A 26,016-nucleotide genomic window follows, 5' to 3' on the forward strand; every position below is an offset into this window, starting at 1 on the left:
ATATAATTTTTTTAAAAATACACCGTACAGTGAAAAAAGATTCGCCAGAAGGATGCCAAGTCTCCAGTAGCCGTTGTTTCGGGGTGGTTCTTTTGTCCTTTATCTGGTTTTCTGCATTTTCCAAGCTGTATTTAGCCTCGCCAAATGCTCTTGATACACGAAGTTTCCATGCTGCAAGGATTCTCAGAGATGAATAAAAATTGCACTGAGTTGCAATATTGGAAAATCCTGCTCCCGAGTTAAGTTTTAAGAGCAGCTTGCATTTCCCCTGCGAAAGCCTCCGATCCGCTGTAAGAAGTCACCTCCCTTCTCCTTAAAGGCCCCAGGGTCTCAGTTGTTTTATCTGGCCAATGGGGATGACAACAGCCCGCCGCGGGAGCCGGCTGGAAGTCAGTGCGGCTGACTCCGCCTAGAGGCGCTTAGCCGGCTCACGGCCCGGAGCAGGCGGAGAAATCTCATAGGTATGCCGGCGGCACTAGCGCGCCAGGTGGCCGGTTAGCTCAGTTGGTTAGAGCGTGGTGCTAATAACGCCAAGGTCGCGGGTTCGATCCCCGTACGGGCCACGGGTGTGGGTGTTTTTTTTCCCTCCCCCCCGTTATGGGTTTGTTTTACAACTGTAATGTCTTTGAGAAATATGCGTTTTGAGTGCTGTGAGCCGCGTGCAAACAGAAGAGAGTCGCGGAATCATTCTGGACTCGGCCCGGAAGTTGGGGCAGGCTGGCAGGATCCCGCGCGGGCTCGGGCTGTGACTGGCTACCCCAAGTCCCCGCGCGTTGCAAGCCTGCAGCCCACTTTGGGTCTTTTTTTTAGAATGCTCTCAGTTGCCACCGCCGGTTGCTACCTAATGCAGGGCTTCTAAGGGCCCTCGGGGGGAGACCTCAGTTTTCTGGAGTTCTTAGAATTGAAAATCCAGGGTTGGAATTCATTCATTCCACACATCTTTTTTTTTTTCTGCTGTTGTTTTGTTTTTTGAATATGGAACGCTTCAAGAATTTGAGTGTCATCCTTGCGGGAGGGCCATGCTAATCTTCTCTGTATCCTTCCTATTTTAGTATATGTGCTGCCAAAGGGAGCACCATTCCACACATGGTAATGGAGAGCCTACTGCATGCCCGGCATCCTAGTCTAGGCAGGAAGCTGTAAATGAGAGACACAAATTCCAACCCACATGGAGACAGTGACCAGCCAATGACTGCCATGTTTTTAGTGAGGCCCTTCTGGTTGTGGAAGTGTAAGCAGATTGGGCAGCAGGCAGGAGAAAGAGAACCAGGCGTGGCTTTCTTGACGTGAGAGAAGCCCTTTCAGGCCTGTCATTTTGTGATCTAAGTCTGGCCACAGTGCTTGCCCTTGAACAGGTCTCAGTAACAATGATCTTAAGGGAACAAAAGAGCAAACTGTTGTTGGGCTAGGGAAGTAACAATACCAAAGATAATAAATCAGTTGTAAAGACTCCCAGTTCTGTTTCAGTGGTAAAGATTAGCCGGAAGCACTTTCTTGAGCTGTTTTGCAGAATTTAAACTTTCTTCACCAGATCTACTGGAACCTAAGGATTCATGATGTTGACCTTTTCTGACCCTCGTGATTTCAATCAACAACTCTGCCCCAGTTCTAGGCTGAATTCTCCTCTGCTCAAGCCCCTTCGTGAATATGAATATTCATATACCACCATGAATATGCATATACTACCCAAAACTCTTCATGAATATACATATACCACCCAAGCCCCTTCTGCAATTTTGCTGTTTGGATTGACAGCGCTTTGGGAGAGCTCCCTGGTGTTCTCCTTACTCTCTGCAAGTAATACATCCTTCCTTCTCTCAATTTTTGGCTTGGTTGTCTTTTGGCTCCACACCCACCAAGAGGCGAACCCAGTTTTTGGGTAACAGAAGCATCTGCAAACCTCTTGCTACTTTTTTGTTTTTCAGGGAGCTCTTAGACTTCATGTTTCTTCCTCCTCGTTCTGCAGTGTGTAGCCAGAGGGGCAGCTGGATGAATTTCTCACTCACAATCCAAGTCAGGCACTTTTAGTTTAACAAAGTGTAGCTTTTTAGGGTGAATGCCATATTATATCAGGGTCCAACTGAAACCGAAAGTGGGGTCTGGGTGCTCGCTGCTCAAAAGCCAATAAAGAGGCAAGGTTGGTGGAAAGGAAAGTTTGCTTTATTTCAGATGCCACCAGTGAGGGGAGGGGGCTGGCAGGGAGTGAGGCCGGACTCCTGTCCAAAGGCCAAATCCCCACCACTGACAACCAGTGGGCAAGAGCTTTTATAGACAGACGGAGGGGGCTACATGCAGAAACAGCACAGTCAGCTCTGACAGTCATCTTGAAATTTGTCGTGCGGTGCTCTGATCAGCGTCATCTTGATTGTTTTCAGTACAGTTAATTTTCAGTTCTAGGGTCGGTTTTTTCCCATTTCTTTGAGGCAAGTTCTCGGAGCTGTGGCAGCTTATGTCATGGCTACGGTCTGGTCATGATGTAGTTACTTTCTTCCACCTGGATTTCAGTACCTACAAGACAGCTCCCAGGATACGGCTCAGAATATTATGTATAGCCCTTGAGGAGGAACTAAAGCTCCTTGACTTTGCTTTCTGACTAAACTATTATTGTTTTTTCCTGTTTGACTGTTTTCCTTTACTTCTGTATTTTCTCACTTCTCTGGTTACACTTATTCTTTGGCTAAAGTTTTTCTACAGGCAGGCGGAGGACATGGCGGGGAAAGACCATACAGTCCTGCTTCATTTCACAACCATGCTTGAAAAATCTCCAGTGAGAACATCTACTAGATCATTCATTCTTTTTTTTTTTTTTCCCCCCAAGCCCTGCAGCTTGCTCGATCTTAGTTCTCAGACCAGGGATTGAACCCCGCCCGGCAGTAAGAGCACCGAGTCCTAACCACTGGACCCTGAGGGCGCTGTTCTCAGCTTGTCACGGGGCCATGGGGGCAATCATTCATTCTTTTCTCAAATAGGTCTTAAGCTCTGACTTAAATCTGTAACGGCTCAAGGCTTAAAGCCACAGGCCACATGCTTAAAGCCATTGGCAAGTGCTCAGTGTGTACTAAAAGTGCCCACTAAATACCAGCAATGGGACCGCTGTTATTATGAACGGTTAGAAGGAGAACCTAGGGCTGCTGACCTCTAGAACAGACACCTGAACACTGGTTGCATTTCACACCTTGGATGTGTGTTACAGGCACCTTGTTAGATGCGGGGACCTTGCAGAGGAGAAGCCAGCTGAGGTTGCTGCCCTCAGAGCCCATACCTTCCTAAACAAGGGCTTGAAGGGGTCCAGAATACACCTCTGTGGCATAAAAATTATTTTGAGCAGAAGCCATTTGAGTTCCTGAAAAGCCTCATCTGCCTAAAGTAGAGCCTTCCAAAAGAACTCAAAAGAATTCAATTGTCATAAATCCCCAGGGAACAATCAGGCAAGACTGACTTTTTTCACTGGAGAGGAGAAGCTGGCATCACACCTAAACAGGCATTGTCATAAAACTATCTTATCTCCCATCTACTCTAGGTAAGAGCCTATTTATCTTTCCTAAGTTGTTTGTTTTCCGGTAAGTGCCCTCTCCACCCATCCCCTCCCCTGTTAAGATAATACTATATAAGCCCCACATTCTAACTGGCTCTTTGAGTCACATTTTTCTGTGAATTCCTTTAGGTACATGAATAAAAATACATTATTAAAAATGGTCTTTTTTTCTTGTTAATCGGTCTTTTGTCAGTTTAATTCACACTCCCTCAGAGACTGAACCTGAGAGGATAGAGGAAAAGTTTTTCCTCCCTGCCAGGCTCAAAAAGATAAATGGGATACTGTGTTCTAGATGAGGGGCAGTTCTTGGCTTAGGGATCAGAGAGGATCTTTCTGACATCTAAGGATGGAAGGATGAGAAGGTCTTTCTCTCACAAGTTTAAAAAAAGAAAAGAAGAAAGAAAGAAAGGAAGGAAGGAAGGAAGAAAAGAAAAGAAAAGAGAAAGAAAGAAAGAAAGAAAACAAAAGGATTAAGAAATTGAAACAAGGACTTCCCTGGTGGTCCAGGGGCTAAGACTCTGCGCTCCCAATGCAGGGGCCCCCAGTTCGATCCCTGGTCAGGGAAATAGATCCCACTTGCTGCAACTTAAAGATCCCGCATGCCTCAAGGAATATCCTGCACGCTGCAACAAAGATCCCAGATCCTGAGTGCCACAACTAAGACCTGGCACAGCCAAATACATAAATATTGAGGGGAAAAAAAAAAGAACTAAAGAAATTGAAACAAATTCCACAAATCTAATCTCCCCTCTGGCCAATCCTTAGTGAGGCTACTAATGATAGACACTGCAGGGAGCATAGCGAACGCACGAGTATTGACTATGATGACGATGGCGATGGTGGTCCTGTGGAGAGAAAAATGATCAGTTCACCGGAAACTTCTCAGACACCAGCCTGGCCCCCAGCTGCCCCCACCATGAGCATCATGGCATTCACCATATTATACTGCAAATGCTGGTTTTGTCTTCCTTCTTCCAGCCTAGACTCTATACAGAGGGCAGCGATGATGACTCACCCAACAAGTGCTTAGGGCTTGTTGACCGATGGCTCTACTGCCCCCTTGAGACAGGTGCACGCACTAGCGGCTACAAGACACGCGGAATCAGGAGAGTAAAAGGAGGGGAGATTGGGAAAGGATGGGCCGAAGGAGTGGGGGCGGTAGAGCTGCGGACTGAGCTGTGAAGAGGGGTGGGGCGGTTCATGCGCTCGTTTGTTCATTCATTCATATTCGTCCATCATTCATTCCCTGAGCGTGCACCACTGGACATTGAATGAGTAAAACTACACCTTCGAGGTGCGCCCCGTCTGGGTGAGTGGGTAGGGAGGAGGGGGCCGGCATGGAAACAATTTCCGGGTTGGGGAGCACACTTGTTAAAAATGCACACTTTGAGGGACTTCCCTGGTGGCGCAGTGGTTAAGAATTCTCCTGCCAAGGCAGGGGACACGGGTTCCAGCTCTGGTCCGGGAAGATCCCACATGCCGCGGAGCAACTAAGCCCGCGAGCCACAACTACTGAGCCCGCGAGCCACAACTACTGAAGCCCACGCGCCTAGAGCCCGTGCTCCACAACAAGAGAATTCACTGCAATGAGAAGCCCGCGCACCGCAACGAAGAGTAGCCCCTGCTCACCACAACTAGAGAAAGCCTGCGTGCAGCAAAGAAGACCCAAAGCAGTCAAAAATAAATAAATTAAATTAAATAAATTTATTTTTAAAAAATTCACACTTTGAACCACCTCTGGGGTATATTAAATCGGAAGGTCTGGAGGTGGGGCCTAGGAGTCTACGTCCAGGCAGGGTCTTCACGTGACGTTGAGAACATTTGGCCAAGGTGATGTTAGGGCCGGGGCTCCGGAACCTCGAGGACCTTTGCCTGAGAGTTCCCGGACAGCTCCTGGAGGAGGCGATATGTGAACGATAAATACGTCCACGACAAGCCGTAAGAAAATACGGCTGGGTCGTGTTGTTGGCGAAGCGGTGGCAGAGCCGGGCCAGCTCAGGCCCCGCCTACCGATCTGCTCGGTCAGGTGCGCTCGCCTTCCGAGGTGTCTTGGCCTGCGGGGCACTCGTAGTTGCCCCCCTTTCCCAGGTGACGCACATTTGAGCGACCGGCGCTCGGTGACTGGGGTTCGAGTCCCCGCGTCGGCCGTCATGGCGGACGCGGAGCCGGAGGCTGAGGACGGCAGTGAGGATGGCGGCGGCGGCGGCAGCGGCGGCGGGGCTCCCGCAGGCCAGAGAGGCAGCGCCGCGCGCGTGGCCCCGCTGGGCCCCGAGCAGCTGCGGCGGGTCCTGGAGCAGGTGACGAAGGCGCAGCCACCCGCGAAGCCGCCGCCGCCGCCCTTCGTGCTGCAGGACGCGGCGCGGCGGCTGCGGGACGCGGCCCAGCAGGCCGCCCTGCAGCGGGGCCCCGGGGCCGAGACCCCGCGCCCGCCGCGCCTGCTACCGCCGCAGGTGAGGCGCCGGGAGGGACCTCCGGGGAAACTGAGGCCCGGAGGGGGACGAGGCCTCGCGGCGGGCAGGGAGCCCGCGCTTCCCCTCTTAGGCCTTAGAGCTGCCGAGCCCGAGAGACCGGTGTCCGCCCGCGTTACAAGTCAGGGCGTCCCCACACTCAGCTCCATGGGGACCGCGGGCCACCCGCACCTGTCACCGCCCCAGCGTTTTCAGCGCCTCCCCAGCTCCGGGCTCTCGGAGCCTGTGCCCATGGCGGCCCCTGCCTGGGACCCAGCCCCGCTCAGGGCTCCTCCGTGCCGCCTGGCTCCTCTCGCAGGCCTTCGTCCGTTCCTTCCGCCTTGAGCACTCACGGTGCTCCGGGCCCTGCCCGAGGCGCAGCGTCGACCACAGCCCTGAAGAACGTGAGGCACGTTGTGGGTCTGACACGGGGGCTGCTGTAGAGTGAGCAGCCCTTAGGCCTGACACCGGAGTGGAGACCTGAACGGGTTAGAAGGACATTAAGAGGAGAATTTTCCAGGTGGAAGGTGCTGCAAGTGGCACGGCCGAGACTCGGGACAGAATTAAGTACATTACAGTGACTTGGTGCAGGGCTTGTGGCAGTGCCTGTGTTTGTAACCCCAGTTACAAATGGCCCAGCACGTGCCCGACGTTCGCGTAATGAATGAGACACGTGAAAGCACTCTGTATACTAGCCAACATCCTTTCTCAGCGGCGCTGTTTTCCCGTCACACAGCTCTTGGCTGTGAGGGAAGCTGGATCTAGAGCATGGTCTTCCGAGCCCAGAGGGTCCGGTGTAGCACCTGAAGCCTGAGGTCCTTCCCATCACGTGTAAAGTCACATCCCCTTTCAGCACTGGGCTTGCAAAGGACAATGCTTCTCACTCCAAAACTGCCATAGATTCTTCTTCCACTAGAATAAATAGGTAGAGAATAGAATCAGCAATCTTCACGGGGTTTCACTTACGGTTTTGTTTTTGACTGAGTGATTCTGACAGTTTAGGGTCAAACCCAGTTGGTCATCAAGACTGGAAAGGTTGTCTCACTAAAGTTTGGGAAGACAAACAAGTATGATTCTGCCCAAATGCCATACTTCTTAGAGCTGTGACCTTGGGTAACGCGACCTCTTTGGGCTTTAGTTTCCTTATTTGTAGGAGGTTTGGCTCCTTGGGTGAGCTTTCCAGCTCGTACTCTGCTGTTGAAACAGATGCCTCTCATAAGCCCTGCACAGCAGGTCTGTGGAGTCAGAAGGGTGCCAGTGGCTCGTTTGCCAGCCTCTGCTCCGTGCCCGGCACTGTGCTGAGCCGCTTGGTTCTCAGCAGCCACACAGAAGTGCTTTTATCAGCGTTTTACAGATGAGGAACTAGCTCAGAGGGGCTGAGTGATTTTTGCCCAGGGTCCCCCAGGTGTGGCTACTCTCCAGGGCCTGTTGAATGTGGCTACAGCTTTTTGGGTTTGGTAGCTTAGGAAAGAGTCCAAAAATGACGTATTCCAGAAAAGGAAAAGCTAATCTAGTTGGAATGCTGTAAATTCTACCTGCATTCACGATGATGTAATTTTGCAGTCTGTTCAGCTAATATTCTTTGCCCGCACCGCCCCCAGCTGTGCCATGGAGGCCACAAAGACAAATCAGATGTGTACCTTTCCTCTAGGGAGGTTATGATGTTACCAGGCAGGTAAAACATGACTCAGGATAACTTCTGATCAAGGTCAGAAAGCTAGAGGTACGATAAAGCACTAAATGCATTGAGAGAAAGGGAGAGGTTGTTTCTGGCTGAGGGGATCCGAAGAGGTGGCATCCGACCTAGATCTGCAGGGTGGGTCCAAGTGGAAAGTACAGGAGAGGAGAGGCAGTGCTATAGGTGGGGCAGGGTGAGCCTTTGGAGAGCCCAGGCCCTGTGGTTCTCTGTCGGGCGTGGTGTGGATTAGAAGGCACAGACCAAGTGGACACGCTCCCACAGGTCAGCCCCTATCCCTCCCATCCTTCCCGTTCCTGCCCCACAGAAACATTTCCAGTTTCCTACCACACAACGTGCCCTTTCTCATGCGTCCCTGCGTTCACATGTTTTTCCTTACACCTAGAATATGTGTTCCATCTGGCAAAAATTCTACTCAGCCTTCAAGGCCCTCCGCGGAGGTCACCGCTTCTGGGAAGCCTACCAGGCCTGAACTGTTCCTGCCCCTCTTACTGCACCCGTTGCACCATGGTGTTGTTTTCCTATCGGTGTTCCTTAGGAAACCTAGTCTGCCTTCAGAATCATCCGTGGAGCTTTGAAAGTACAGATTTTGAGGCAGGATATCCTGAGTCAGCAGGTCTGTAGGTGACTAAGGTCGGGCAGGGGAAACACCCGCTCCCCAAGGGTGAGGCGGGGACTTAACTTCTGTTTGTGAATTGGCACCCAGAGATACTTAGTAAAACTTTGTTGAATGAAATAGACATATAACAAAGTATCAGGTATAGTACCCACTTGGTAAACGGGTCTGGAAAGCAGATGAAAGAATTGGAGCAGCTTGGCCACTTGTGGTAATTCTAAAACAATAGGATCTGGCCTGGGGAGGTGGCGGGGGGTTCTATCTGTCTGTCTTTAATGGCATTATCTGGTAATACCCCAAGAGCTTAGAGACACATTCGAAGTGATTGGTAGTAAAGTGAAACAAATGTGATTCTTAAAAGATGTGCAAGTAAATCTAGTTGTCATTGGATTCACAGTAGCCCAGGACCAGCTCTGTACCCTTCCTCAAAAACCAAAATGTTGACTTGTCTCTGCTGTTTGTAGTAAGTGTATAACATGCACTCAGACAGATACACTCCAGCTCGATTTCAGTGAGGGTTTCCATTCTGTCCTGTGTAATATTTTTATTGACCCTCTACTTGGTAGAGGGTTGAGTCCAAAGAGGGCCTGTTGGTGACCCCAAATTGGTGGTTCTCAACTGGGGGCGGTTTTGCCCCACGGGGGGCGTTTGGCACTGGAGACATTTTTTTTTTTTTTTTTTGCGTTACGCGGGCCTCTCACTGTTGTGGCCTCTCCCTTTGCAGAGCACAGGCTCCGGACGCGCAGGCTCAGTGGCCATGGCTCACAGGCCCAGCCGCTCCGCGGCATGTGGGATCTTCCCAGACCGGGGCACGAACCCGCGTCCCCTGCATCGGCAGGCGGACTCTCAACCACTGCGCCACCAGGGAAGCCCTGGAGACATTTGTGATTGGCACAGCTTGGGGAGTGCTCCCGGCATCCGGTGGGTAGAGGCTGGGATGGCGCTCAACAGTACACAGCACACCTGCCACAACACACTTACGGGTCCGAAATGTCAGTTGTGCTGCGGTTGAGAAAGCCGGCTCTGGGTGATGAGGTTTGTCTGTCTTTTCTCCCTGGAGAAAGATGCTCATTGTTTCTGCCTGGGGAGGGCAGGAGACTTGTTTTGTTGCCCCTCCCCCGAGCCCATGACAGCTGTCTCTGTAACACCTGCAGCGCAGTGTCAGGCACCCGGTCACTGCTCAGTATTTGTGGAACCTTGTTGGCAGCAGCCCTTCCCTTTGGTGGGTGTTTTGCTGTTACAGACAGTGCTGCCTTGAACCTCCCAGACATACATCTTTGTGTCTGTGCCAGTGTTTCTTCTGGGATCCAAGAAGCAGGATTGCTGGGGATCAAAAAGCACGTGCATTTAAAACTTCGTTAGATGTCAAAAAAAAAAAGCTGGTGAAGAAATGCAGCCCCACTCCTAGGTGTGTGCCCTGGAGAAACTCACACGTGTATACACACACATACGTCACAGCGCAGAGCAGACCAGAGCGCAGGGTTGGTGACCACCTGTCCTCTGACAGGAGAACGTTGTTCTCATGCTGCAGAGCAAATGAATGCCTGAGAGCTGCACACCTCAATATGGATGAATTTCACAAGCAAGATAGGGAGGGAAAAGCCCCAACAAGATACCGGAGATGATACTTACCTAAAGCTTAAAAACACATCAAAACGGAATTGCATATTTTTAGGGATATCTACAAGTGTAATATAAGGAATGCATGAGAATGGTAAAGAGCAGATTCAGAATAGGGTGCAGAAAAAGGCATGCGGGTTGGGGGCATAGCAGAGAGCTTTCCCTGGGTAGTAATGTTGCATGTTGTAAGGTAGGTGGTAGCGACCTGAATTACATAGTTCTTTATGGCTTTTCTGGTTTCCAGAATTTCACTGAAAACTTTTAAAAAAGAGGCCACATATTGAATTGAGTCCAATTTAGAGTACTAAGAACTCCAAGTTAATACACATATAGTAAAACTATAAAGAAGGATATTTATGAGCTCATTAGTGGATCATGACTGGTTTTTTTTTTTTTAAGTGATGTAGAGTAGATACTATCAGAAGGCATTTATGTAGGAATGGTAAGTGCATGAACTTTTTATTTTGTTTATATATGCAAATGTTTCTGTAAGCACGAGGGGTGTGATGTAAAATAGATTACTGTGGACTGGGCAGAGAGGTTGAGAAACACCACTGTAAACAGTACAGATACATTATATAGACTTTTTTCTAAGTAAGATGTATAAGTTAGAAAAAAATCTCAACAGTAGGTTTAAGATGAGAGTAAAATTGTAGAAATGTTGATAAGCATAGTGCTTCTTTTCTCTTTCTGTGTTTAAGCAATTGGAAGCCATTTGTGTCAAGGTTACATCTGGAGAGACAAAAGGTCAGGAAAAGCCGATGCCTGCACTGGCCACCATCCAGCCCAAGACAGCCAGGCCGAGCCAGCCGCTCGGGAGACACTGCAGCGTGCTGGGGCTCAGCGTCGCCAGCTCTCAGCTGCTCGGGGCGCAGCCCCTCCTGAGCACCGGGCCACAGCCACGTGTCCTGAGTCACTCACCTCAGCCTCCCATTCAGGTGTTCATCCAGAGGCCACTGCTCGCCCTCCGACCAGTCCCTGCAAAGAGAGTCTTGGCCTCTGAGGCCCTGAGTGGACAAGGCGTCACGTTGTCCCCTCTGTCAGCCTCTGACCCGCCAGCAGAAACATCTGTTTCATCCAGTCCAGCAAATTTATTTATTTCCAACTCGCAAACAAAATGCACCAAGAAACTAAAAAAATCTTTAAAAGTGAAAACACGTTCTGGACGGATATCTCGACCTCCCAAGTATAAAGCTAAAGATTATAAATTCATAAAAACAGAGGATTTGGCCGATGGTCACCCCTCAGACTCTGACGACTATTCAGAACTGAGCATGGAGGAAGATGAAGAGCACAGGGGAAGGCAGGCGCTCTTTGATTTATCGAGCTGCTCTCTGAGGCCCAAAACTTTTAAGTGTCAGACCTGTGAAAAGTCATATATAGGAAAGGGGGGGCTCGCCCGGCACTTTAAACTGAATCCAGGCCATGGCCACCTGGAGCCTGAGACGCTGCTGTCTAAGAAAGCCAATGGGAGCATGATCCTGGGCCCTACGGAGGTCAGGGCCACCAGCCTGGCATCCCAGGAGCTGTCCACGCCAGCTCTTCTAAGTGAGGAAGGGGCCCGCTCAGCACGGGGTGGCCTGCAGGTAACGTTTCTGTCTGGTGATAGCGTCCTGATTCCTGCCCATCCTTTTTTTTTTTTTTTTTTTAATCTTTTTTTGGCCACGCCGCGCGGCATGTGGGATCTTAGTTCCCCGACCAGGGATCGAACCCACGCCCCCCTGCATTGGCAGCACGGAGCCTTAACCACTGGACCGCCAGGGAAGTCCCCTGCCCATCATCCTTAAATTAACTTTATGTTGTCTGCACTGCTGCCAGATAATCGAGGAGAAGTGTGTCTTCCGTCCAGTGCAGACGGTTTACTGATGGGAACGCAGGCACCAGTCCTGTAGATTCGGTCAGTAAAACTAATCGCAAGCACTCTTGGCTGATGCTGACATGACTGTGGTCCTGGGGAAGGTCCAAGTGGGGGGCGCCAGTCCACAGGGCTGCTTCCTGGGGCGTCCGCAGTAAGACGTCTGCTTGCCGTGTTGTCTCCTTGCTTTGCCCCTTCAGAAACTCAAGCAGACAAAGCAGATGCGAGTCACCGTGAGTTTGCCTCACCACGTCAACGTTTATTTACTGAAATGTTAACTTACCCAGCATGTGTGGTGAGCATTTGTGTGCCATGTACAGTAGGTCAGTTATTTAAAAGACAGCAGCTGGATCACTTTAACAAACGGCAGCCTCTGTGGCCGCCCTCATCCCACGTTGTCTTAAGCTTCCTTCCTTCTCCTTTGACTTGTGTCAGCTGTTGTTCGTTATTCGTAGTTTTCAGACGGTAAGTAGAGAAACTGGCGTTGGAATTGATGTGACTACTTGATGGGAGTCTGTGACTTTAGGGACCTGGAAGCTGTTGAAAATGCGTGTTTGCCTGCTTGTGGCGACCTCATTCCCAGCAGCGGACGGGGTTCCTGCAGGAGGGCTGAGGCCGGCGGCTGCTTGCGCTTTCACATCCGCTCCTTGGGACCTGAACAGACACCTCCTGGGCCCAGGAGATCTGTACTGAGTGAGACCTAGTCGTGGAACCGTGGGACAGCCCTGTGTTAGGATCAAAAGTATTGTCTCGCCTTGCAGCTTCAGTAAGAATAGTAATAACAGTAATACATTTATTGCGCACCTGCTTTGGGCAGGAGCATCGCATACATTTTCTCAATCCTGCGGGAGCCCTAAAGGCAGGTGCAGGAGTCCCTACAGGAGACGAGGCGCGTGGGGCTCAGAGGGGATGACGGGCTCCCCGTCGAGGCACGCCTAGGACTCTGCCCAGGCTGGGGTTAGACTCAGGTCTTTTGACCTCAAAGCCTGCACTCTAGGCCCGGCTGCCTCTGCTAGGAGGTTCTGTGCCTCTCACAGCTGGCAAGGGCCCGACTTTCGAGAGACCTCTGACTTTTCTTAAGTTGTAGTAGGACCAGGACGACCATGTAGTCTGTCACCCAAACCCGGACATTCTGAGAATGAAAGGGGCACTGTTAATCATTCCAAGGGACAGCAGGCACAGCCAGGACTGCCTCAGACAAACTGGATGACCAGGCCGGCTGGCACCTTCCATTTCCTTCAATAATGAAATCTTACACCACAGCAAAAGCAGCTTCTGGTTATCTGACTTCTGGAATTTAGGCACCTAGCCTTGCTCCAGACGGCTTTGAGGCCGTGGGGTCCCAGAGCGGCTCCCTCCAACCAGAACTATGTTTCCTCTCCTGAGTCGGCCGTGGATGGCCACATGGTGCTTAAAGCCACAGGCAGACCTGGCGTTCCTCCTGAGGCTCCATTTCAATGAAGATTTGGAGGGAAAATTCTTTAAGAGGACACACTTTGTGCTAGCTTTCCTTGTATTTAACCTTCCACCAGTCCTGGGAGATGTAGGTGTATTATTCCTATTTTCGGAGGAGGAGGGAATTGGCACAGAATGAGGAAATAGCTAGATAGTGTTAGATCCCCATTCTCTTCACAAAGCTGTGCAAATCCATGGAGACAAAGTACATTAGTGGCTGCTGGGTCTGGGGGAGGGAGGAATGTGTGATAATGTGTAGGGTTTCTTTGGGGGATGATGCAGCTGTTCTGGGATTAGATAGTGGTGATGGTTACACAACCTTGTGAATATCCTAAAATCCACCTAATTGTATATTTCCAAAGGATGAATTTTATGGTATTTGAAATATATCCAATAAAAAATAATTTTAAAAATCTAAAAGTCATGGGTAAATTATGAATTAACAAAATTCAGGTCAATTTTTAAGATGGTAATGACATCAGAAAAGTCTTTTGTTTCATTTTGGGCAACACCCCAGGGTTAGGGTTTGTCAGCCCTGACCTGCAGGGTAGTATTCCTCTGGTGTCTTAAAGGGATACTTGGTTTACGTGTAAGATGCATTGATTATAGTTAATGTGTCCTAATTATGCAAAGAAGAAGAATTTAGCAAGTTCCTTGCTTTTGACTTGACATTTTTCTGCTTTAAGGTTTTCATCATGGTGTATAAAGCATGATTATTTTATTTTTGTTTGGGTGTGCAACCCTGTCTAGAATGGTCAGTCTGTAGACGTTGAAGAGGCGCTGGTGTCTGAACCAAAAAATGGAAGTTTTTCAGCCCTTTTGGGATCAGAGAGACACCCTGGACCTAGAAGAAGCGGCTGCTCCGTGGCCCTCCCAGAGCCAAGCGCGGCCGTCCTGGAGCACAGTGGAGCGGTCGGCCCGCAGGTGGGCGTTGGGGCAGCGTGTGCACGGGGCCCGGCAAGGAGCAGAACCAGGCTCCTGGAGGTGCGTCGCTCTTAGAACCCTGTTCTTGAAACCTGTGTCTCTGGCGTGGTATGTGGCAGTTCACTATTAGGTTTCTGAATTTAGAAGGAAAATACCCAGTTTAGGTCAACGAAGCAGTTCACCTGATGTGTAATTAGATGCAGTGTGTAATAAATTCAAAGACAGCATTATCTGAAATAACTCCTAGGTGTACCTGTTTGAAATGACCTTAAATATAGAGCTGCTTGCCTTTTTCAGTTTTAGAATAATTATAAGCTGTGTTTTCATGGAAGCAGTTTAGAAAACAACAGAAATGGTTTTCTATTTTTTTGTAAAAAGTTTCAAGGTATAAAAGCATATTTCAGGTTTTGAACTCTAGAATCTCCATTCCACCCCCTTGAAAGTAAGATTATCGAATTTAGTTGGATTGGCTTAGAAAAGCGGAAACCCAAATTTACCCAAATTGTCTTTGACTAGGATGTATTTATTTGCCTGCTAATGGCTGGATGAGTATCTTAAAGAAAAGAAGTGAAAAACAGCAAGAGAGAGCACGAGATGAGTTAGTGAGACAACTGGCCACAGAAAGAGTGGCTTGCTGTCAGCAGCCCCGCCTCCCGGCTCCGACACACGGGCTTCCCGCTGGCACCGCAGCGGCGTGGCTGCTGTGCCTCGTTTCACTGAGTCCCTGACCGTGGTAGCTCCACTTAGGTGAGAAACCTGAACCTCACAGGGGCTGGTAACTTGTACCAGGTCACCCTGCAGGTCGGTGGCGGATCCAGAATTTGGATCTGAGACCAGTGAGGCGACCCTAACACGTCACCCTGACTCACAGTGCCACACCTGTCATACGGAGAGTCGAGGACTGCTCCGAACGGCACCACTCTTGACCTTACAAATGGGAGTCTCCCCAGAAACGGGCATTCATTTACACAGGAACTGGGGGTCCATCCAGTATCGGGCCCTGTCCTGGCTGAGCAGGGACGCTGTGCAAGGGGAGAGGTGGCGGCCAGAGCAGTCAGCGGCAGCACGGTCAGCGAAGCGGGGCTGGAAGCGGGGAACGGAGGAGGTGCCCTCTCTGCTGCTGTGATGCGTGTCCTGAACGTCCGGATGGGGGCCAGGCCGCAGAGGGGCCATGCCCCACACGCCCACCTTCTCACGCCTCCTGAGTGCTGGAAACCAGCTGGTCGTTTTGCTCTAAGGGCTCTTGAAAGGCACAACTAGACATTTTTATCTTGCAAATGAAAAGGTTTTCCTTTTGCTTTTTGACTGTTTTATGACCATCTGTGGCTTCCTCGGAACCTCTGCCGGTTTGCAGCCCCCAGTTGATGGCCCTTCCTAAACCCTGAGCCCGGGACCTCCCTGAGCCTTGTAGGACTGTTTCTAGGACTTGTCGGTTCCGCCCCGACATTCGTGCCTCCCTGGGGGATCTCACCCATCCTCCTGGTTTCTCAAACCACCTTCCGTCTGCTGACTCTCACGCCTGTACTCCTGTCCCGACCGCTCCCGAGCTTCAGAGCTGATTTCAGGCATCCCCACCTGCTGTCCTGTAGAGCCCTCCACATCCTGCCAGAGCCCACAGGCTGGCTTCGTGCCCCACCCCCTATTATCAGGGAGCTGCCCGGGTGCTCAGCTGGGCGCCCAGAGGCACCCATGACTCCTCTTTTCCCCCTTCACTCACCCCTCCCCCATCCTGAGGACTGAGGATGGTGCCTTCCCTGCATCCTCTCCCCCCCTCCCCCCCCACCTTGGGTCCTAGTCTCCCTCTGTCCTGCCTGTACGTGTGCTTTGGTGGTGGTCCCCTGGCTGGGATTTGCTTGCATTTTTGTCTCGGGCACTAGTTGGTGAGCCCTGGAGAGCAGGAAGCACGTTTTCCCCACCGCTGTGTCCTTCTCCAGGGCCTAGCGCCCACCACGCGCTCAGTGCTGTCGCGCGGGAGCCAGACTCTGAACCCAGTGTTGACCGCGGGGCTTTGTCAGTGGGTGAGCAAGTGTGTTACTTAACAAGGCAGGACGTTTACAGTCGAGAGGCCCATAATCACTGAGAATTTAGGGAACTTTCTGCCTTCTGTGTTCTTTGCTACAACAACTCGTTGGCTGCTGGGAAATTCTTTCCATGCTTTCAAAGATGTCAAACGCTTTCTTCTGGTAGTTTCTCCACCAGTGTGACCGGGAGGATCTAGTGGAGTTGGCTCTGCCTCTGCTGGCTCAGGTCGTGACCGTGTCTGAATTTCTTCTGATGAAGGTGAGTCTCCTTAGTGTTTCTAAGTGATTGAGGGGATGATTTGAAGTTATTTAGAAAGGCGTCCTTCATATTTACTTAGAAGGAGCCAGGCCCTTGGGAATCCTCTCCCTCCCCCAGGACAGAGCTAAAGTGAGCCAGCCGGTCCTGCCCGGATGCCCAGCACACGGCTCTCAGGCAGGCCGCTCGTGGACTCCGTGACTGTTTTCACTTTGTGTGGGAGGAGTGACAGTCACCTTTCTCCTGGCACCCACCCACCCTGCCAGCCTCCTCCACTGCAGCTCTGCCCCCGATGAGCCCGCTCCGAGATGCGGCCTCACCGCCGGCACCCACGCTCCCTGGAGGCGCCCCGAGGAGCGGAGGCCTGGCCCTCCCTGGCCTGCAGGCCCTGGAATGTGCCCGTTTTCGTCCTCAGGGCCTTTCTGCCTTCCCGTACCGCTCCCCTGGCCACCATCCTCTGGTGGCCCTCACCTGGGCTGGTTTGTTTCCTGGGCTGCTTCTCCCAGGCCCATTCTGGTGCCCCGCCGAGCACAATGCTGGGCACACATAGGCTCTCGCTGGGGAGCGAAGGCAGTGCCTGTGTTCATGGCTGTTGAGGGCTGAGGAACTTGAGTCCTTCCCTCTTTCAGATTTCTCTCTGTATTTTCCATTTCATTGCCTTGGGTTTAAACATTTTTTTTTTTTGTCATCTTTATCTTCACTAAGGTTGAAAAATGTCATCTAGCAAAACCTTTCTTCCCAGCTGTGTACAAGGAATTTGAAGAGTTGCATAAAATGGTTAAGAAAATGTGTCAAGATTACCTCCATAGCTCTGGTCCCTGTTCTCTGGAAATAAACAACAGTAAGGTAACAAGCTCACAAGAGAGACTCGCTCTTATAGCCAAAAGAAGGCTGTCCATTAAAAAAGGAGGATGTTAATTTTAGTAGTGACATCTTCCCAGTCAACTTCTTCTAGCTCTTTCTACCGTCAAGTGCAGGGTTTTTTTCTTAATATAAAAGCGATACATGCTTTTTTCAGAAAACTCGGAAATGCAGATAAGCTAAAAGAAAATTGCAAACACCCATAATCCTCCCACTCACCGATGGTCACAGTTAATAGACTGTGTCTTTCTTCAGTGTGTAGGTGTTTGCAAAGGGCTGAGTTACACAGGGACCAGTAGTTATTTTTTGCGGTTGTGTCGACAGAATTCTCATTTCAGTGTCATTGCCTTTAGCTATATTGGGTCCTTGACAAAAATATGTCATGAACTGATGAGGATTTACTTGTCTCGGATCAAACCTTTTGCTGGGCAGAGTGTGGCCCGTGGTCAGGTCACCCAGGGGCCTCTCACTGTGTCCTGCACGGAGACTCAGGTCTGCGCCTCCACCGAGCAGCTCACTGACTCCCGGCAAGTCCCTGCACCCTCCACCCCTCTGCCAAAGGGCAGCGCTGAGTTCACGGGCTTTTCCGGCTCTCACGTGCCGGGGCTGTAATACTCTGGTTTCGCCAGACTATTGAACAACACGGATGGGCTTGGAGGGCATTATGCTGAGGGAGGTAAGTCAGAGGAAGCCAAATGCGGTAGAACATCAGTTACATGCGGGATCTAAGCAATACGACCAGCTAGTGAATACAGGTACGTAAGTAGGTAGGTCAGAATGTAAATCAGTGGTGTCGGCTTTACTAAAAAATGACCCACACAACAATGAAGACTGCTTAGGCAATGTCGACTCTGACTGCCCCTAACATGTGATTGCACTGACGATGGAGCTGCCTGTCTGTGACTGGAAAGGTGAGTGTTTTCTCAGTACAGAGCAATTACTCTGTAGCAAGAAGTCTTATCTACACTGTAATATAACACATGGGTTTTTTGGGGTTTGTTTTTTGGGGTTTTTTTTGGTCATGATCATTAGTTTTATACAAATTCAATATTTAATATAACCTAATAAACTCTTGTGTTTTATTTTCTTAAATCATATATTTTTAAAATGCAATGGATTATTTGCTAGGCCTCCCATAGATGCCCCGGTTGGCAGTGGTCACCTACCTGTTTATAAACTTGTCGGTTAAGCCGGTGTGGGTACCATCCTGTTACGGAGCAGACAGGACGTGCACGAATGCTGTGCATGCTCACTGGGACCCTTTGTGGGCAGTTCGGGATGTGACGCAGCCTCTTTGGAGCGAAGACGGTGGCTCTGTTGGCAGGGGACACCGTCAGGTTGTTGGGCACTAAGCTAGCCGACCCCTGTTCTCCAGCTTGACCTTGCCCTGCTGCCCGCCCTTCCTTCCCCACCCCTCGCCTGCTCCGTGGTGGTCTCTGTGCTGTCCAGGTATCAGTGATGGTGGCTGTTGGTTATTACCTTAACATCCAGTGCTTTACATAGGTTTTGCATAGGGAGTCTAATCTAATCTTTACAAAGTCCCTTCAGGGCAACTGTGGTCTTCCTCATAAGGAGACTTAGCAGGTAGGTGGCTGCCAAGGTCACCCAGGTTCTGAGCAGAGGTGCTGGGGTCCAGCTGTGGCTCTCAAACCCACATCCTTTCCACCAACTGGGAAAGGAGATCTGGTCCCAGAATAGGCAGGATTGTCTTTCTGAAGATACCAGTGAGAATTCAGAAAAGGAGGAATAATGGGCAAGAAAGGTACCATGGTGTCAGACTAACATTATGAAGCTTGTGATGACAATTTATCTTCATTTTTCCCACTGTTTAGGTGGCACCTTGCTGTACCAAGGGACTTCATAGATTTAAACTCAGCCCTTTGTTCGTAAGTGCTGACATGATTCCGAATCTTGTGTTTTGAGTGGAGCGTCTCTATGGGCCCCTTTCTGCTCAGGTTGCTGAGTCCTTAGGAATCACGGAAGAATTCCTGAGGAAAAAAGAAATACGCACGGACTGCACTCCCCCCAAGCGCAGCAGCCGAGAGGACGACTGGGAGGACCTGGAGAGTGCCGGCCCACAGAAGAGGGAGAATGAGGTGGGCGTGGCCGTGAGGGGCGCCCGGCTACTGTCTGCTCAACATGGCACTATTGGGGTTGGATCTCTTCAACTCACACACTTTTCCAGGAAGAAAAGGTGCAAGGTGGCCTGTTTCTCCCTAGTCTTAGCTGGTTGCACCTTCTCTTCTCTTAGAAAGTTATATAATCATTCTCAGTATGCCTGAGTCTTAGCTGGTTGCATCTTCTCTTCCTAGACCGCAGAGGACAGGCTGGCCTCAGTGAAAAGGACCAGAAGAGAAACTGTGCCCCAGGACACCACAGAGTATCCTGCCGACGGTGGAGGCCTGCAGAGCCTGGCCTTGTGTGCCCCAGCTGCCAGTGCGGGTAAAACACTCTTTGCGGGGTGCACCCTGGGGCTCAGAGGCCTGCTGCTCGGGTGGGTGCCCCTGTGGCCACATCTCAGAGAACCCTCTGGTTTCTCAAGAGTTTTACCCCAACCTCTCAGTGTTCTGTGGTTCCATGTTTATTCCCCATGAGTCTTGGGGTCTTTGGGGTTTTCTTGGGTACTTTCTTGAAACGAAGAGCTGCCTTGTGGTACTGAGTCGGTTGTACCTGGCGGGGGTCCCAAGAAGTTAGGCAGACCTGAGACCAGGGACAGGTCCCAAGGACACACCAAGTCCACGGCTTGGCTTTCGTGAGACTTGGCTCTAAGTGCCAGCTGAGAGTTAACGTTCCAAAATGAGACATGGGGCTTCCCTGGTGGCGCAGTGGTTGAGGGTCCACCTGCCAATGCAGGGGACACAGGATCGTGCCCCGGTCCGGGAAGATCCCACATGCCGTGGAGCGGCTGGGCCCGTGAGCCATGGCCGCTGAGCCTGCACGTCCGGAGCCTGTGCTCCGCAATGGGAGAGGCCACAGCAGTGAGAGGCCTGCGTACCGCAAAAAAAAAAAAAAGAAAAAAGAAAATGAGACATGTTCTAGCTTTTATTTCGCCTAGCCAGAACTGATCAATGAGACAGTTCAAATGTATGGCAGGCATACTGAGAATGATTATGTAACTTTCTAAAATCTTATCAGGGCTGCCTGATACCTTGCCTGATCCTAAAGTCTCTAACTTAAAGAGGCATTCTCCATTCTAGAACTTATTACTTAATTCTTCCGGAGGGGAGGGCAGATTTATTCATTGAGAACAATGAAAGCCCTCTGGCACCTGCTTGGAACACAGCCCTTCTCCCCTAACTAGTCTGAGTTTCCTCTTTTAATTTCATCCATTCTTGGAAGCTACCAAGTAACAAGGAGGGTTTATGTTTTCATTTTTGGGGCAAGAAAATTACTTGGGACTAGCTTGTTTTGGATAGTGAGTACAGTGACTGGCCATAGCAGTACACAAATGATTGTCTGTTTTTCCCAACTGTTTAGGTTTTGCCCCTGGAGTAAATGGGGGCACGTCTCACCCACCTGAAGAAAGTCCCACGATGCCGGTTTCTGAGCTCGACAGCAGCACAGCACAGGCGGGCCAGCAGCTGAAAGCGTTTGCTGACTCAGCCGCCAGGAGTGGGTCTGCAGACCCTGCTCTCTTGTTTCGAGAAGCCTGTGGGCTGGGGGTTTATACTCAGTTAGGAGAACCAGGGCCTCTGGCCCAGGACCAGGTGGCAGCGTCCTCTGGGGAGAAGGCCCAGGAACACTCGTCAGAACAGGATGCTGGGGACGGCCTGGGAAGCCGGGCTCTCTGCGGCACCTCGATGGCCCTGCTGCCTGGCCGGCCTGGAAATGCAGAGGCCGGAAGCCTCCGCGAGGTGTGCGGCTCCCACCTGAGCAGCCCGCAGTCCGGCCCTGGCGAGGTCCTGCTTCCAGAGGCCTCGGCCCCGCCGCAGGAGAAAGCATGGTCCGTGGACGTCATGCCAGCCGGCTATGCCTACGGCACCACGTCCGAGCCGGGGCCTCAACCCAGCCGGGGCGGATTGCTGGGTCCTGAAGGGGGCCTCACAGGCCACGCGGGGGACTTGGACCAGTCGCCCTGCGGGACCGAGACACACGCTGACCGGAGGGAGCTGGAGGGCATCACTGCCGTCAGGGAAGCCATGGCTTTCGAAAATGCCAGTGGGGGCACCACGTTGCCGTCCCAGCGACAGGAGCAGATATTTATCCAGACTACTGATGGGCGTATCTTGTCCCATCCAGGCTCTGTAGTGTCTGGGGAGGGGGACATTGTCATAGTGACCGACACAGTGGGGCCTGCCCTGCAGGCGGGCCCCCCGGAAGGGGTTCCTCTGGAAACCGTGGAGATGGAGCCCTCTCAGTGAAATGGAGCCAGAACCGCAGTCCTAGATTTGTATGTATTTTACCTGGAGGTCTACGTCAAGGAATGTTTATTTTTCTAATGTGAATACTGACACAAGTGAACATTTTATTTATAAAGAATAATGTCTTTCTACCCCACCATCTACCTTTTTCTACATCTTGCTCATTGTAATAATGGCAGATACGTTACCTGATAACCAATTCCCGATACATCTAACTCCTAGGAGCTTTTGACCACTATTGCAGTTAATACCACTACACTGTTTCTTGAATCGCCCCTGCTCCCCAGTTCCAAAAAACGATGCCCCCTTTCTCTTCGGTGATAGGCTGCTCTTTCACCAGACTTGGTCCATACTAGAAGCTTCTTTTGGGCTCAATAAAAAAATAAATATGTAAGCTTGCCATCTGGGCAGCATTGTATTGGGAAATAGGAAAGAAAGTTGTTTCTAGTGACACTTTATGGATGAGGAAAGTGAGGCACAGGGATGGGACCCCCAGTCCTTTGATGTCCCACGTGTAAAGCCACTTATCAAGATCTCTCTGTTTTTGGAATGTTTTCCTTGGCTCTATTACAGGGAGAGAAAGGGAGGGCCATTTGCCCACACTCAGACGACAGCATCAAGAGGGCACAGCTGTCCTCTGCCCCCGCTGGCAGAGACTGTCAGCAGAGACCCTGGGCAGGCGGAGCTGCGGGTCGTGGGCTGCACCCCCTGGTGCTGTGCTCCCGCCAGGCCTGCTGTGGAGGGGCGGGCTTTATTCTTGGGGGGCCACATTGCCTACAGCCCTCTCAAGTGACTGGGGGTGTCTTCCTGTCCTCTAACTTGATATCAAAGCGGCTCCAACAGGAACAGAAGGGCGGGCGTCCCTGCAGGATGGAATGAGCAAACCACAACTGCTCGGGAGAGCCGGGCCGTGGCACTGATGCCAGGAGCTCAGCTTCTCTGTACACTGGTGCCCAATCGAATCTCAGAGACAGAGTTTTGGGTGAAGTAGAAAAGGACAGCTTTATTGCTCTGCCAGACAAAGGGGGACACAGTGGGCTCCTGCCTTGGAAAACTATGTGTCCAGCCCGGGAGGATTTGATAAGGAGTTTTATAACAATACCTCCCAAGGGCGGGGTTGCTGACAAGATGAGGGGGTGCTGGGTCTCAGGCGCAGGGCCTCCTAGCCTTGATGAGCTTCCCGGGTCCCTGTAATCTCGCCTCCGGTGGTTTCTTGACCACTCCTCCCTTGATTAGCAGCTGTTTGAACCTGCCCTTTGGAACTCAGGGGCAGTCATGGAGGCTGGAGTCTTGCCTACAAGAAACGGGGGACAAGAAGCCTCCATGCTCGGGAGCCCCACAGGGCCCCGCTCGGTTTCAGCACATCCTGTGGACTCAGGGGCACTTCTGGGGAACCCAGGACTGTGCGAAACCACTGGGGGTCCAGTCCTGGGGGCCTGGAGCGTGGGGGTTAGGACTTCAACACACGAACTTGGGGGGACATATCCAGAGCATGGCACCTCTCAAGTAAAAACGTGAGCCAGTGGGCATTCAGGGAGGTGAGTGGCTCTGCCCCAGAAGTGGTCCAGACCCAGGTCACTTCCGCACCAAGGGTGGCCCTCTTCCCAGAGGTCTCAAGGTTCTCTGCCCTGTGTGTCTGCTCCATCCCCTGCAGAGAGAAGGAGCCAAGGAGCACGCTCAGCCTGTGAGGGTTGTGATCTGGGAGATGCACACAAGGCCTCTGCTCACATCTCACTGGTCCTTGGCCACACCTTGCTGCAAAAAAGGCTCTGAAACCTCCTCCTAAACTGGTAGCCATAGCCAGGTAACACTTAAATGAAGCGGAGAATCAATACCAAAGGAGGACCAGCCAAACGCCTCCCCCTAGAGTGGTTAAAATTGCTTCGGGTCAGTCTGGAGAGGTGGTAGTAACAGCTCTGAAAAACCTCAGCAGCTTGAAACAACAAAGGGGTGTGTCTCCTGCTCACAAGTCATGTCACTCAGAGGTCGGTGGGGGACGCAGCAGGGGCAGCCACATCTCAAGCACTGCTGGTGGCGCCACCAGAGGGAGAGAGCTCCGGGAGAGGTTAGACCCACCACGAGAGGCACTTCAGTGGCCACACGGTCCCACCCAACCCTGAGGGCACTGAAGTGCAGGCTTTCCACTGGCCGGGAAGGCAGGAGTCTGGGAATATTTGGTGAATAGCATGAGTGGTTGGTCAACAGAGGTCACGTTATCACTGATGACATGCACTGTTGTTCACAGCTGTGCTGCGTTCGGTACCTTTTTTGTTGTTTTTTTTTTTTTTTTGCAGTACGCGAGCCTCTCACTGTTGTGGCCTCTCCCGTTGCGGAGCACAGGCTCCGGACGCGCAGGCTCAGCGGCCATGGCTCACGGGCCCAGCCGCTCCGCAGCATGTGGGATCTTCCCGGACTGGGGCACGAACCCATGTCCCCTGCATCAGCAGGCGGAATCTCAACCACTGAGCCACCAAGGAAGCCCCCATGTGACTTTTTAATGTAGGGATTCGGGTACGACAGTGACAGCCACAGGGAGATAGAATTTAACTTTTTTTTTTTTTTGGCTGCGCCATGTGGCTTGTGGGATTTTAGTTCCCCGACCAGGGATCGAACCTGGGCCATGGCAGTGAAAGTATAGAGTCCTAACCACTGGACAGCTAGGGAATTCCCGAATTTAACTTTTTTTAAATTTAATTTAATTTTTTTTTTTTTTTTTGTGCAGTATGTGGGCCTCTCACTGTTGTGGCCTCTCCCATTGCGGAGCACAGGCTCCAGACGCGCAGGCTCAGCGGCCATGGCTCACGGGCCCAGCCGCTCCGCGGCATGTGGGATCTTCCCAGACCGGGGCACGAACCCGTATCCCCTGCATCGGCAGGCAGACTCTCAACCGCTGTGCCACGAGGGAAGCCCTGTGTTCGGTACCTTGTGATTACTTTCATGGTTTGTCTAAGCTTTTGTGTTTCCTGGAAAGAGGGAGAGAGGGAATTTTTTTTAGTTTTCATTAAATGTACTTGTCATGAATTCATCTTGAACTGCTTCCCCCACCCAGTTCTGTTTTTGTGGATTCTACCTGTTAATATTTCTTTACTGTCTATTTCACAAGATTTCCAGAGGCAGAGGAGATATTTGGTGATCAATCCACTATGCTTAGAAGTCCAATATGGGTTCTCCAATGGCTTCATTGTTCCTTTCAGATAGAAATTGTCCTTTCGTTGTGTAATGACTTTGGAACTCAGCAAACTCAACAGCCGAGAGCTCTTCCATCAATCTGATGCCTCTTCCGTTGTGTGAGGGACCCCTGGGCTAATGCCACTGGACACTTGGCTCATTCACTTGTCCTTTGCAGTGAAACGGAGCAGGACCCTGTGGGACTCCTGGGCACAAGTCCTTCCATGTCACCCATTTCTTGTTTGTAGGAAATTGGTTTCGTTCAGCCTCCATGGCCTTCCCCGAGTTCCAAAGGGCAGGTTCAAACAGTCGCTAATCAGGGAACGGAGGGGATGCAGAGACAAGGGAGGAGCAGTCAAGAAACAACAGTGCTGGGCTTCCCTGGTGGCGCAGTAGTTGAGAGTCTGCCTGCTAATGCAGGGGACACAGGTTCGAGCCCTGGTCTGGGAAGATCCCACATGCCATGGAGCAACTAGGACCATGAGCACAACTACTCAGCCTGCGCGTCTGGAGCCTGTGCTCCGCAACAAGAGAGGCCGCGATAGTGAGAGGCCCGCGCACTGCGATGAAGAGTGGCCCCTGCTTGTGGTAACTGGAGAAAGCCCTTGCACAGAAACGAAGACCCAACACAGCCAAAAACAAACAATTAATTAATTAATTAAAAATGAATATCTGCTTAAAAAAAAAAAGTGGCATTAGGGACTTCTCTGGTGGCTCAGTGGTCCTGGTGGCTCAGTGGTTAAGAATCTGGCTGCCAATGCAGGGGACACAGGTTCGAGCCCTGGTCCAGGAAGATTCCACATGCCGCGGAGCAACTAAGCCCGTGCGCCACAACTACTGAGCCTGCACTCTAGAGCCCATGCTCTACAACAAGAGAAGCCACCTCAATGAGAAGCCTGCGCGCTGCAACAAAGAGTAGCCCCCGCTCGCTGCAACTAGAGAAAGCCCTCGTGCAGAAACGAAGACCCAACACAGCAAAATAAATAAATAAATTAATTTTAAAAAACCCTCCTACCCCCAACATCTAAAAAAAAGAAAGAAAAAGAAACAATAGTGCAGCCTTAGGGCAGGGTCCTGGTTCCTCCTCAAGGGATACACATAACAATACCTTCGAGCGCTTCTGCAGATCTAAAACCCCCAACAAATAGAAGACTTTAACTACTTGATGAAGCACTCTTTATTCCAGAGAGGCCACAGTTCG

General features: G+C 51.1%; 1 protein-coding gene across 1 annotated transcript; it reads left to right on the forward strand.

Annotated features, from left to right (window-relative positions):
- Positions 1–5,685: 5,685 nt before the first annotated feature.
- Positions 5,686–21,788, forward strand: ZNF839 (zinc finger protein 839; the record flags this gene model as incomplete). Its single annotated transcript, XM_079699354.1, has 7 exons — positions 5,686–5,985; positions 10,616–11,500; positions 13,975–14,208; positions 16,336–16,428; positions 19,242–19,382; positions 19,599–19,728; positions 20,764–21,788. 7 exons carry the CDS (start codon positions 5,686–5,688, stop codon positions 21,645–21,647), a joined length of 2,667 nt encoding a protein of 888 aa, XP_079555480.1. The 3' UTR covers positions 21,648–21,788.
- Between the last annotated feature and the right edge of the window lie 4,228 nt (positions 21,789–26,016).

Source organism: Hyperoodon ampullatus, assembly GCF_949752795.1.
Source record: "Hyperoodon ampullatus genome assembly, chromosome: 3".
NCBI lineage: Eukaryota > Metazoa > Chordata > Mammalia > Artiodactyla > Ziphiidae > Hyperoodon > Hyperoodon ampullatus.